The sequence below is a fragment of the Carcharhinus amblyrhynchos genome, chromosome 31 (genome assembly GCF_965287045.1).
Source record: "Carcharhinus amblyrhynchos chromosome 31, sCarAmb.v2.hapA, whole genome shotgun sequence".
Taxonomy (NCBI): Eukaryota; Metazoa; Chordata; class Chondrichthyes; order Carcharhiniformes; family Carcharhinidae; genus Carcharhinus; species Carcharhinus amblyrhynchos.
The window spans coordinates 11,155,317-11,167,609 of NC_137354.1; the positions used below are offsets into that span (position 1 = coordinate 11,155,317).

At 41.8% G+C, this 12,293-nt stretch overlaps 1 protein-coding gene across 3 annotated transcripts in view; it reads left to right on the top strand.

Moving 5' to 3' along the window:
* Positions 1 to 468: 468 nt before the first annotated feature.
* Positions 469 to 12,293, top strand: part of LOC145360548 (2-oxoglutarate dehydrogenase-like, mitochondrial) — a 96,927-nt gene continuing 85,102 nt past the window's right edge. For 2 of the 3 annotated variants that reach the window (XM_080215821.1, XM_080215823.1), the window contains exons 1-3: positions 469 to 515; positions 4,110 to 4,342; positions 10,308 to 10,493. In XM_080215821.1, the coding sequence (XP_080071947.1) occupies positions 4,136 to 4,342; positions 10,308 to 10,493 (393 nt within the window). In that variant the 5' untranslated portion in view covers positions 469 to 515; positions 4,110 to 4,135. Of the gene's footprint in view, positions 516 to 663; positions 683 to 4,109; positions 4,343 to 10,307; positions 10,494 to 12,293 lie in introns of those variants that run through there. The other variant, XM_080215822.1, reaches the window with a different exon arrangement.

Here is a 12,293-nt window from a genome sequence, read left to right on the forward strand (position 1 = left end):
TTCTTGAACTGGGTAAGTCGCAAATGGGAGTTCTGGAAACCTGGGATGCATTTAAGAAGCAAAATTGGATTGGAGGGTTGAGGGAGGTCAGCATGCTTTTCCAACAAGGGACTGTGGCTAAATTGCCACAAGATGAAGCTTGTGAAGAAGGGAGTGGGGCAGGCACAATGGGAATGGGATTGGGCTGGGTGGAGCTGGAGGTTGGGTGTGGGTGGGGCTGGGGATGGGGAAGGCTGGGGAATGGTGTGGGGGGTGGGGAGCGGGGGGCGGCTGGGGGGATGGGGAACGGGGTGAGGCTGGGGAATGGGAACGGTGGGCGGGGCCGGTGGACAGCGGGCGGGGTTTGGGTATGTGGGGGCGGGGTTTGGGCATGAGCGGGCAGGGCTGGGGGAACAGTGGGTGGGGTTTTGGGTGTGAGGGGGCGGGGACCGGGGGACAGTGGGTGGGGTTTTAGTGTGTAGGGGCGGGGCCAGGGGGGACAGCGGGCTGCAATGTGGTGGACAGTTTGAGGGCAGGTGAGCCGTGGCGCGCGCGGGTGGTAAGGGGCATTGTGACGTCAGCGCCCCTCTCGTGCGGCCAGCTTGGAACGACGGCTACGGCAGTTGGCGAGGCGGCGGGAGGGAGAGCGGGCGATACGGGAGCTGTCCGCCCCAGCGAGCGAGCGGTTATCAGCTCACCCGCTGTGTGTATAGTATCGTGTGTCCCAGAGATCGTAATAAAAAGTGGGCGGCCAGTTAATTAATTAATTCAGTGTATTTATTCTTACCCCGTTGCGGGGGGCCCGGCCGGGCTGTACCGCCGCCGGGTTTCAGCACCCCCCCCCACCCACCTTGGACAGCCAGGGCAGCCTCAGGCCGCCTCACTCAGCACCAGCCGCTGTCACTGATGGAGAGGAGGCGGGTGGGTTGTGCATCCTGAGCTATCACTAGTTTAAAAGTCCCATCTCATTTATTTGTTTCTTTATTCCTCCCTTTCTCAGGCCTGACGGGTGTGGTTTGTAATTCCTCATTCCTGAACAAGTTTAATCCGATTGGTTTCTCAATGTCAAGCCCATCCTCACTGGGACTTGCTTTCGTGTTTTTTTTTAACTGAAATCTTGTTAGTCCTGTTTCTAGGCAGAGCTCAATTTATTGTGATTTCTCCAAATCAGCATCTGGACAATTTGCCCCCTTGACCTGCTGAGTGTTTCCAGCATTTTCTGTGTTGTTTTCCTTTTACTGCTGTTTTTTACTTAAAGACACAGCCACAGTTTTATCTGCAAAGGATTTTCCCCCTTTTCCCCTGTCCTGCATCATATTCTCTGGTGTTTCCCCCTCCAAGGATCTATCTTTGGACCCCCCCCCCCCCCCCCAACCATCCCACACAACTCTAATCTTGACTCTCCACTGACTCCCAAATTGTTTGACTGCTTTTAAAACATACACTTCTGGGTGGGTTAATGTGGATGAGTTGGGCTGAAGGGCCTATTTTCTGTTCTGTATATCTCTGGCTCCCATGGGTGGAATTTTCCTGTCCTGCCCACCATGGGCATTGTAAGGGGTGGGACAGAAAATTCAGCGAACTTTGCAAAGGTCTGTTGATCTCGGGCAGGAATTTCCAATCTTGGGATGAGCATGGCTGGAAAATCCTGCCCTGTAAGTGGAATTCTACTCCCAATGAAACAGATATTGGAAAGATTGAAGCCATTGCCATTGTCCCTACCACAAACTCCAATCCCTGATCACCTAACTCCATTAGCTCTACCCCACCTTAATCCCTTTTTTCATTTTATTAATTTTTTTTACTATTCTCTACCTTTTATTTCTTTGTCTTTCTTCATTTTTCTCCCCCCCACTCTTTCCCCTACTTTTACCCCCCTTATCTTTTCTCCCCCTTTGCTTCCCCTTCCTCCTTTCTCTAAATGTTACCTTCTCCACCCCCCACATTTTCTGTCACAGCTTACCTTCTGATTTCACCTTCTCTGCTATTCGATCATTCACACCCTTTATTCTCTCTACAGACTAAAATTGTCCTAATTTAATTTGAGTTTGTTTATTTGGTTTGACCTTAAAAGAGGATCTCGAGCAGTCTTTTCCCCTGGTTTCTGTGGCTATGATTCATCTTTCATTCCCTCACCCTGCAGTATAAATATCTCCCACTTTCTATTCCTTTTAGCTTTGGCTCGAAACGTCAGCTCTTTTCTCTCCTTATGGATGCTGCCGGATCTGCTGAGATTTTCCAGCATTTTCTCTTTTGGACTCCATTTCCTTGCTAACTGTCTTGGCCTGAACCAGACTGTTTACGACCTTGGTGTTGTTATTGACCCCCAGGTTGGGCTTCTGACCACACATTAAGATTGCCTGTTTCCACTAATGTAATGTTGCCCAGATTCACTCTGCCTCCACTAATCTGCTGAAACACACATTCATGCCCTCTTTGCTCTTGACAATCTTGAAGCATTCCAGTTCAGTCTCCTATGTTCCACTCTCTCCTCCGTAATCTGTAGTCAATGACCTATGTTGACCCCTGGCTAAGCAAAGCCTCATTTTTAAAATTCTCATCTTGTTTTCAAATCTATTTCTGGTCTCACCCCTACCTATGGCTGCACCTTCTCTTGCCCTCCAATCCTCCAATATGCCAACACTGCTCCAATTCTGGCTCTGAGCATTCTGGTTTTAACATCTCCAACATCCATGTGCCTCAGTGACCAAGACCCGATGTTATTACATATATCTTTACTTAGTTATGTAAATATTTCATTTGTTGTAGGGGTTTGTTAGCTATTGTTATTGTGAAATTAACTTATAATACACTAAGCAGATATTTGTGAAATAGCTAATGAACTAATTTATGTCTACCATATGTACCAATGTATCAGAGATGTTTTGTTATAAAACATTGGCTTTAAATTACTCTGTAATAATGCAAGTTTGTATTAACTAACATAGAGGCGCACAAAATACAAATTGTAAATTTAGTTTTGTGTCTCGGTTTTAATGATTTGCCCCAGCTGTGTCGTATTAGAATCAAAACTAGGGAATAACGTATTTCTGAGATGATGCCAGTGATTGCAAAACACAGGCTGATGTTTTCAAAATGTTAACAGTGATCTGTCTTATTTTTGATTTCATCACTACTGCTTACACAGTAGCTCTGACTGATCCATGCTATAACCTGCATGAGGTTGGTGAAGAGATGCTCATTGTATGATTGTGAATGAGGCTTGATCTAAGACTGAGGTGAAGTAGATACTAATGGATGGAAATATATTTCTTCTGTTCATCTGGAAGTTAGAATTATGACTGCATTATTCAGATTCTGTGCTGAGTCCATGTTCTCTTTGGTTAACTTTCAAAGAAATACTTAGATTTGTAGTTTTAGATTTCAGGATGTTCCAAAGTGCTTTATAGTGAAATAAATACTTTTGAACTGTAGTCACTGTTGTAATGTAGAAAAATGCAACATCTGGTTTGCACATAGCACGTTTCCCCAAACAACAGTGTATAATATTGACCAGTTAAATTGTTTTTGGGATGTTGATTAAGAGATAAATATTGGCCAGGGTGCCAGGGATAACTCCTCTGCATTTCTTCAGAATAGTGCCATGGGATCTCTTGTGTCCACCTGAAAAAGCATGTAGAGCCTCCGTTTACAGTCTCGTCACAAAGACAGCAGCTCCGCCTGTGCGGCACTCCCTCAGTTCTGTATTCGGATGTCAGCCTGCATGGTCGTGGTCCCATCTTGGGATATGAAACCACAACCTTCTGAGGTGGGAGTTGTGACCAATCTGCCCATACTTCAGCTTGTTACCACTAACAGTGGCCCAGCAGTGTACCAATCCTATCTTAAAATAGTGAATGTTATTGTGGCGGGCAAAAAAAGCCCAGGATTTATCAAGTTCTGATTTTGCCTGTGGCAGACCTCATCTCACACTCAGCTTTCATAACAAAAAAAATGAGTCCTAAGACTAATCTTTCAGTAGGTATTAAGGTCACTGCCAAAGTAATTTGTAGCGCTGCAGCTACCAGTATGTGGAATGAAGCAAGCTAAGCAAAGTCGTTGATAAATGAGTAAGAACTACAATTTGTTATTTTTATAATTTTTAAATTCTGATTTCTCTGTTTTTATAGGTTTGTACATAGCAGCAAAAACAGCCATGAATCACCTGAGGGCATTGACTGCAAAATTTAAAGCCCAGGCTGTCAAGAAGTTAACACAACACAATGTAGCCATGAGGCCAGTATTACAGAGTAGGCTTTACAGTGTACCTCAAGCTTCAGAACCATTCCTCAATGGCAGTAGTTCAAATTATCTTGAGGAAATGTATTATGCCTGGCTTGCAAATCCAAAAAGTGTTCATGAGGTAAGAATTGCTCTGTTCTTAAGTAAAAGCTTTTAATTTTGCTAAGTAATTAGTTAATTGCAAAGTTATAGTGCACTGTAAAGCAAAGTAGTGCAATTTGTAAATTAAACTGAAATCCTGAATTAATTGATGCAGATTATGCATGTACATATAGATATGCAGGTGATTAGCAAGGTAAATATGTGGGGTTACAGGGATAGGGCCTGGGTGGGATCGTTGTGGGTGCAGACTCAGTGGGCCGATTGGGACCTCTTTCTATATTGTAGGGTTTCTATGATTCTAGCTTATATAGATTTTAGTTATATTCAGAAATCAAGTGCAAAGAAGCACCTTGTAGTATCCACAATTGACAGTTTAGCTATTATGTGAACATACTGTAGTGTGGAGTGATGATCAAATACTGGTTGCTGATTTGAATTGTATGGTACATATTGTTGCTTAAGATTTTAAAAAAAATCTTGAAGATAATACTTTGAGTATGTACGTAGCAAACTGGTTTAGATTAACATAAGCACTGAAGATTAGTGTGTGTATAATAGCATAAGCAATGAAATACAAGCTGGCATTGTGTGACATCAAAAACATCTTATAGAGAGAACCTCTAAAGGTCACTTCCAGACACAGTGCTCCCATACTCAAGCTCCTCCAAAACTCTGCTGTCCATATCCTATATCACACCAGGCCTCGTTCGCCTATTACTCCTGCTTCTGCTTTCCTGTATTAACTCTTAAATATCTCCAATTCAAGATTCATACTTTTGTGACTAAATTCCTTCATGATTCCACCATTTTATAACTCTGTAGCTTCCTCAAACCCTCCCACCTCGTGTATCCCAAAATTTGTTCCACCCTTTCCTCCTCAATTCGAGTCTGGGATTCTGCCTTCAGTCATTTTTCCTCTATTGAGAATCACATTAAAATCTAGTTCTTTGGCTGAGTCTGTCATTGCTCCCATCCCTGCCCCCCACCTTGGTGTCCATTCTTGTCCGATTGTAACTCACTGAACGACATTGGAATGTTTGTCTGCATTAAAGTAGCTTTATAAATTTTAGGGTGGTACCACACTCCAGGTGAATGATGAGTATTCCATCACGTACCTCATTGAACCTTTTGTATATAGCAAATAGGATTTCATGTGGTGAGCTACATGTCACAGAATGTCAAGACTGCCTTGCTCTTGCAGCCACATTGCGGATATGGCTGGTCCAGTTAACCTCTTGATCAACCCGTTACTTCTCAAGGTACTACAGATACTCAAGTGATGTCGTACCATTGATAGTTAAGGGCTTGTGGTTGAGTTTTCACTTGTTTGAAATTGTCACTACTTCTTTCTTGGCAATTACAAATGTAGGGAGCTACACTGCAGTAATTTAGTTACTTTGGCACAGGGATTGAATGAATTGCTGTTTCTAGTATTCTATTTCTGATTTCCACTAACTGCATTATTTTGTTTTATTGTTGTCATTCTATTGCTGTCATTTATCCACTTTTGTAAATTGTGCTGCTGGTAGGGAGGAGCAGTGCATGTGGTTTTAACTTCTAAAATATTATACAACTATGGATTACTTTATTAGACTTGCTGCATCTGATACTTTCCCTCAAGCCAATTAACACATTTTCAATGTGTAACCTAACTCAGTAGGCTGATAAGAGTGTGTACTGAGAACAAATATCCACAGATCAGGATCAGTTTCCAGACAAAGAGCTCTGTGTTGCAGTAACCGGATTACAGTAGCTCAAATCATGTAATTTGTACCAATATAAGCTTTACTTTGATAATTTTAACAATATTTGGTGCTAAGACAATGTTATGGATGCTGTGGGAGTCGGGGAGGGGTTACTATAAATAGAATGGCATATAACGAATGCGTTATTGGATATTTGATTTTGGAAAATTAAGAATTAGATCTTTGAAAGATGTTTATAATTTGTACTAAGCCAGCTAGCTTATATCTGCATCAAACTACCTGTAACTTTTGGTTTGCTTTCTAACTTAGCTTACTTAGAGAAATTATTAATTTTTTAAAATTGGCTTAATAACTCAGACAGGAATAAATTCAATGTGCAGAGTGACGGGTAAGCCTCTACCTTGCTTGCTCCAAAAACCCATTCAGTTCAATTTGTGGCCCCCAGACAAGGGACATACCAGATCCAAACCGACACAAACAGGTATAAAACATCTCATGCTTGATCTTTCTGAGAAGCAATATTAAGTACAATTATGTAGAGTATACAGCACAGAAACGGGTCTTTCAGCTCAACCAATCTATTTTGATATGTATCCTCCACCTGAGGTTCCTCCCATTCTTCTTTGTCTAACCCTATCAACGACATCCTCTATTCAATTTCCCCTCATTTGCTTGTCTAACCTACCCATGAACACGTCTATACTATTCACCTCAGCCATTCACAGTGGGAGTGAGTTCCACATTTTTTCAGGGTGCAAAGGTTTCTTTTAAATCCCTTATTTGATTTCTTGGTGATTATCTTAACATTTATTTTGCTTTTGCCTGCAAGTAAAACCTCTACTCTATATCCAAAAACTATCTTATTACTCCTCAGTTGTTCCTTCTCAATAGAAAGAAGATCCATACTACTCACCTGTTCCTAATAGATATAACTTTGTGGTTCTAGTACTTTCATATTTTTTTCGTACTCTCCCCAATGCTCTTATCCTTTTTATGCTATGGGGATAATAAAGACAATGCCCCATATTGCATCAACTTCTGGGAAAATTGTGTTCTGATTTTTTTCATTCATTTATGGGATGGATTAGCCAGCATTTATTGCCCATCTCTAATGCCTTTGGAATGAATGGCTTGCTAGGCCATTTCAGAGCACTTTTAAGAATCAACCACATTGCCATGGTCCAACCGTAGGCTAGGGTGGCAAAATTTCCTTCCCTGAAGAACATTAGTGAACAAGATGGGTTTTCACAATTGACAGTGGTGTCATGGTCCTTCTTAAATTCCAAATTGGTGCCATGGTGGGATTCAAACCTGGGTCCCAGAGCATTATGCTGGATCCCTGGATTACTAGTCCAATGACAATGCCATGTAACACTTGCAGAACTTGAATTACATTAGGATAACTATTGCAACAAAATGCAATATTAATTGGTTGCTTTTGTGACACAAATTTAACTTTTTGATCACGTTATCTTAATATGACAATTTGATGAAATCTTTCTGATTCTTAAAAAATCTTGTTTCAATAAACTTGAGCCCCTCTTTGCCCTTCCCTTCCAAAAATGTATAATTTGCTAAAGATACTAAGGGTCTTAACTTTCTATTTATGCACTTCGTACAAAGCTTATCACAACATTGTAAAATACTTAATTCACTATGAGGAGCTTTGGGATGTTTTGTCGATGTGAAAGAATCTGTGCAAGTGCAAGTTCTTACTTTATTCTGTAAAACAATCTGAGAATTGGGCGGCATAGTAGCACAGTGCTGCCTGTCAAGATCAGGGTCACGGGTTCAATTCTGGCCTTAGGTTACAGTCTGGGTGGACTTTACATATTTTCCCGTGTCTGCATGGGTTTCCTCTGGGTGCTCTAGTTTCCTTCCACAATCCGAAGATGTGTGGGTTAGATTGATTGGCCATGCTAAATTGCTCCTTAGTATCAGGTGTTATGGTTCAGGTCAGAACCTCAAGTGTTTTATGGAGCCTGCCTGAATCATAAGTCTTGCACCTTGAATTTGGCTAGGATAAGCATGATATGTTTCACCTTGGTTATGATTCAAAGACCCACTGGAAACTTTTATCAAAGAAAGTTTAGTCAAGAATATGGTTAACATGTATGGAAAGAAAATTAGCAATAATTTTTATCAATTACGAACAAAAACAAAACAACCATGATAATGTATCATCTTTAACAAAGATATCTAAGATATTCTAATCAAACCAATCCCATAAACAAAAATCCTTCCACAGGTTTAGCACAGCAAAGACAAATGATCACGTGACACTGGAACTGAGTCCTTTGGATGGATACTGCCATTCTCTTGATATATGCAGAACAGTTTGAAGTCAGAACAGCTTCCCAGAACATCAGGGAGAAACTCTGGATGAGCCACCAGCAGCAGATTTTCCACTGCAGAAGGCAAGAAGTCTTGCTTTCATCTAACCAGCAGAACTTCCAAACCCAGGGGAAAAGAGAGACAGAGAGAGAGAGAAAGAGAGAGACATTGCTTTCAGTCTGATGTCCACTTTCTTCTAAACTAAAACTAAAGAGCTCAGAAATGAAAAAAAGTGTTCCTATCACCTAACCTGCCAACATTCTTCCTCCTGACAATACAGTGTCTTAAAACTAATTGCCAAAGAACAACCCGCATTTAAGCCACTGAAGGAGCAATAAAAGGTCTCCTCGACAGCTCAGCAATAATGACATCAGCTAACACTGTGAGCTACAAAGAACATGATTTTAAAAAATCTCTTAAAGATACGCTAAGGTCACAGGGAGATTAGCAGGGTAAATTTGTGAGGTTACGGGAATAGGGCCTGAGTGGGATTGTTGTCACTGCAGGCTTGATGAGCTGAATGGCCTTTTTCGGCATTGTCGAGATTCTCTAATTCTGTTAGTAGCGGTGTTGGCAAAATGTTTGGAACAAAAAGCCAGATCCTTGTGCCACAACCAGTGAGTGCTCTGTATTAAATTTAGTAATTAAGAGTTGATTTTACAAAAGGTCATCTGGACTTGAAACGTCAGCTCTTTTCTCCTTACAGATGCTGCCAGACCTGCTAAGGTTTTCCAGCATTTTCTCTTTTAGTAATTGAGTCTTTTTTTAAATGTCTTGATGAGGAAACAGTGCAAATATTTGCCAACACAATTAAATCCTGAAAATTTTTGGAAGTAGTTTGCTTAAATATTTGAGTTAAATAGAACATATTATTTATGTGAATCATTAATGTTAATGAAATAGAATCCAGCAATCACAAATGTGCATGCATTTTCAAAATGTTGTGTATTTAACATTCAGGCTACACATCAAGTGGTTAACACATGCCTCCCTTAGCCCCAGAACATCACAAAAGCCTCTCTGCCTGTACTTCACTTAGCTTTTTGGTTTGCATTCTCCAGGTTGGCATGGGCTGGCTGGCTGCTGTTTTTTTCAGTACAGTTCACTATTGTGATTTTCATTGCTCCTGCTGTCGCTCACTTTGCCTCTTCCTCAATTGCTGCTGTGCTCCTCAGTTCTCAGATATTAACAATGGAAAGCTTTTGGACCCCACCTCCTGATGCGCAGCACTAGCACCTGATGACCTTTTTGACAGGTGTGGCACAAGTGTCAATGCTTTTCTCTGTTGAGGCACTATGCATTGTTGAGTTCTGGACTTGACCACATTGAGAACTTCAGCAGAGAAGTTCAATGCAATATTCTTGTTCTACAGTCTGATTGCATCAAAATTCTGCTTTGTGCTTCACTAATTGTACAGGCAATTTAACTAAACGCATCCAATATTTTATTCTCACTCTGGATTTTTACTCACTACCTCTCCTGAGGATATTGGTAAATGTCTAGGTTACTGTTAATATCCGCAGAATTGGAATGGAAGAATTCCAGAATTGGGGTTGTTTCCACTCAGATGTTCACTGCATCAAATTAAATATTCCACAGAAAGTGTTGGATGAGCATTCTCCCACAATAAGCTACAAATCTTATAGAAAATGCAGCCTATTTTAATATGTGATATATATACTCCATTTTAGCTCAACTGATTTTATTGTTGACTAAGGATTTAGCAAACTGCAGCAGATACATTGGTTTTTGATAAGAGAGGGGATTAAGGGTTATGGGGAGAGGGCCGGAAAGTGGAACTGAGCCACGACAGATCAGCCATGATCTTATTGAATGGCGGGGCAGGCTCGAAGGGCCAGATGGCCTACTCCTGCTCCTATTTCTTATGTTCTTATGTTCTTAACTTGTCAATTGACAAAATATCTTCTGTTTTTTTCCTTGCAGTCCTGGGATAAGTATTTCCAAAATTCCGGTATGGGTGCATCTTCAGGCTCATCGTTGGACAGCCCAGCTCCTTCAGGGAGCCTTCCAGCTGTAGCTCGCAGTCAGAGCAGAACACAGACATCTGCTAAAGCAGAGAAGATTATTGAAGACCATCTAGCTGTTCAGTCAGTGATTAGAGCGTATCAGGTAAGCTTTCCCTATGGGGTGAATGCTCACTAGATAAATTCCTGAGTCAGAAATTTTAAAGAAGCTTAGCAAACAGGACCAAACTAGACACACTTGGGTAGCTGTTCATGTTTTGTGTACTAGTGATAAGATTCACTTTTCACTGTTAAGCAATGGCCTTAATTTTCCCAAGGTACCTTTATGATATAAAGAAGATGCTTTTGAACAATGTAACTAGAAATTACAACTTCTTAAATAAAAGTGTATTACCATTTGACATGAAAGTTTGTGTGACAAAGCTGAAGGAAGGAATTTCCCTTCTGTCAAATGGAACATTTTTCCCCTTTGACTTCTGATTCCCATATCACCAACAACTCACATTTGCATTGTACTTTTAACATAGGAAAAGTGTCCCAATACATCCCACCAAAGTATAATCAAATAGTAGTAGATTCTGAGCCTAAGAACAAGATATTAAGATGGGTGATTGAAAGCTTTGGGCAGCATGGTAGCACAGTGGTTAGCACTGCTGCTTCACAACACCAGGGACTCGGGTTCAATTCCCAGCTTGGGTCACTGTGCAGAGTCTGCACATTCTCTCTGGGTCTGCGTGGGTTTCCTCCGGGTGCTCTGGTTTCCTCCCACAGTCCAAAAGACAAAGAACAAAAACAGCCCAGGAAACAGGCCCTTCGGCCCAACGATCCTGTGCTGCCGTTTTAACATTACCAGTCCCCCCTCCACCCATGACCCTTATTTATGATTATGGCATTCCACATTGAGGGAAACTAATTTAGGGACAATTTATTACCTCCAATCAGCCTAATAGCACATCTTTGGGGTGTGGGAGGAAACCAGAGCACCTGGAGAAAACCCACGCAAGCACGGGGAGAATGCGCAAACTCCCACAGACACTGGCCCAAATCCATGTGTCTGCACAGCAAACAGTGATAGTCACTGAGCTGTGGTGTTGCCCAGCATCTGGTCCAGTTTAAGCGCACACTAACAACATGAAGCACTAGGCTACTCTCGAACGTCCAAGAGCAGCCTTAGTATGACCCATCGCGAGTATGCCCCTCGATGGACTACAAGGCAGACCGACTTAAAACCTGTGAATTAAAAGAGAAAAGCATTAGTATCATTCCACATCCTTATACATTACCAGGGATGTCCCAATGCTAATGAACCTTATTTAAAACAATCTCTTATATCCTCCCATCTCCAACCAACTCATGTGCCTGACTAAGTAACTCCAGTGTGCCTGCCTCCACCACCTTGCTTGGCAGAGCATTCCATACCCCCACTACCCTCTGTGTGAAAAACCTCCCTCTAATATCCGTGTTATACCTCTCCCCCCTCACCCTAAGCCTGTGGCCCCTCGTACTGTGTGTCTCTAACATAGGAAATAGCTTAACTCTGTTTACTGTATCTATACCTTTCATAATCTTATGTACCTCTATTAGATTCCTCCTCAGTTGCTGTCTTTCAAGGGAAAATAGCCCCAATTTGCTCAACATTTCCTCATAACCCAGTCCTTCCATACCAGGCAACATCCTGGTAAACCTCCTCTGCACTCTCTCCAGAGTCTCCACATCCCTCCGGTAGTAAGGCGACCAGAACTGGACGCAGTACTCCAAATGTGGCCTAACCAACGTTCTATACAACTGCAACATTAGACTCCAGCTCTTATACTCTATACCCGTTCCTATAAAATCTAACATACCATAAGCTTTCTTCACAACCTTCTCCACTTGTACTGCCACCTTCAAAGACTTGTGCACTTGCGCTCCCAGGTCCCGCTGCGTTTCTATACTCTTTATAGGT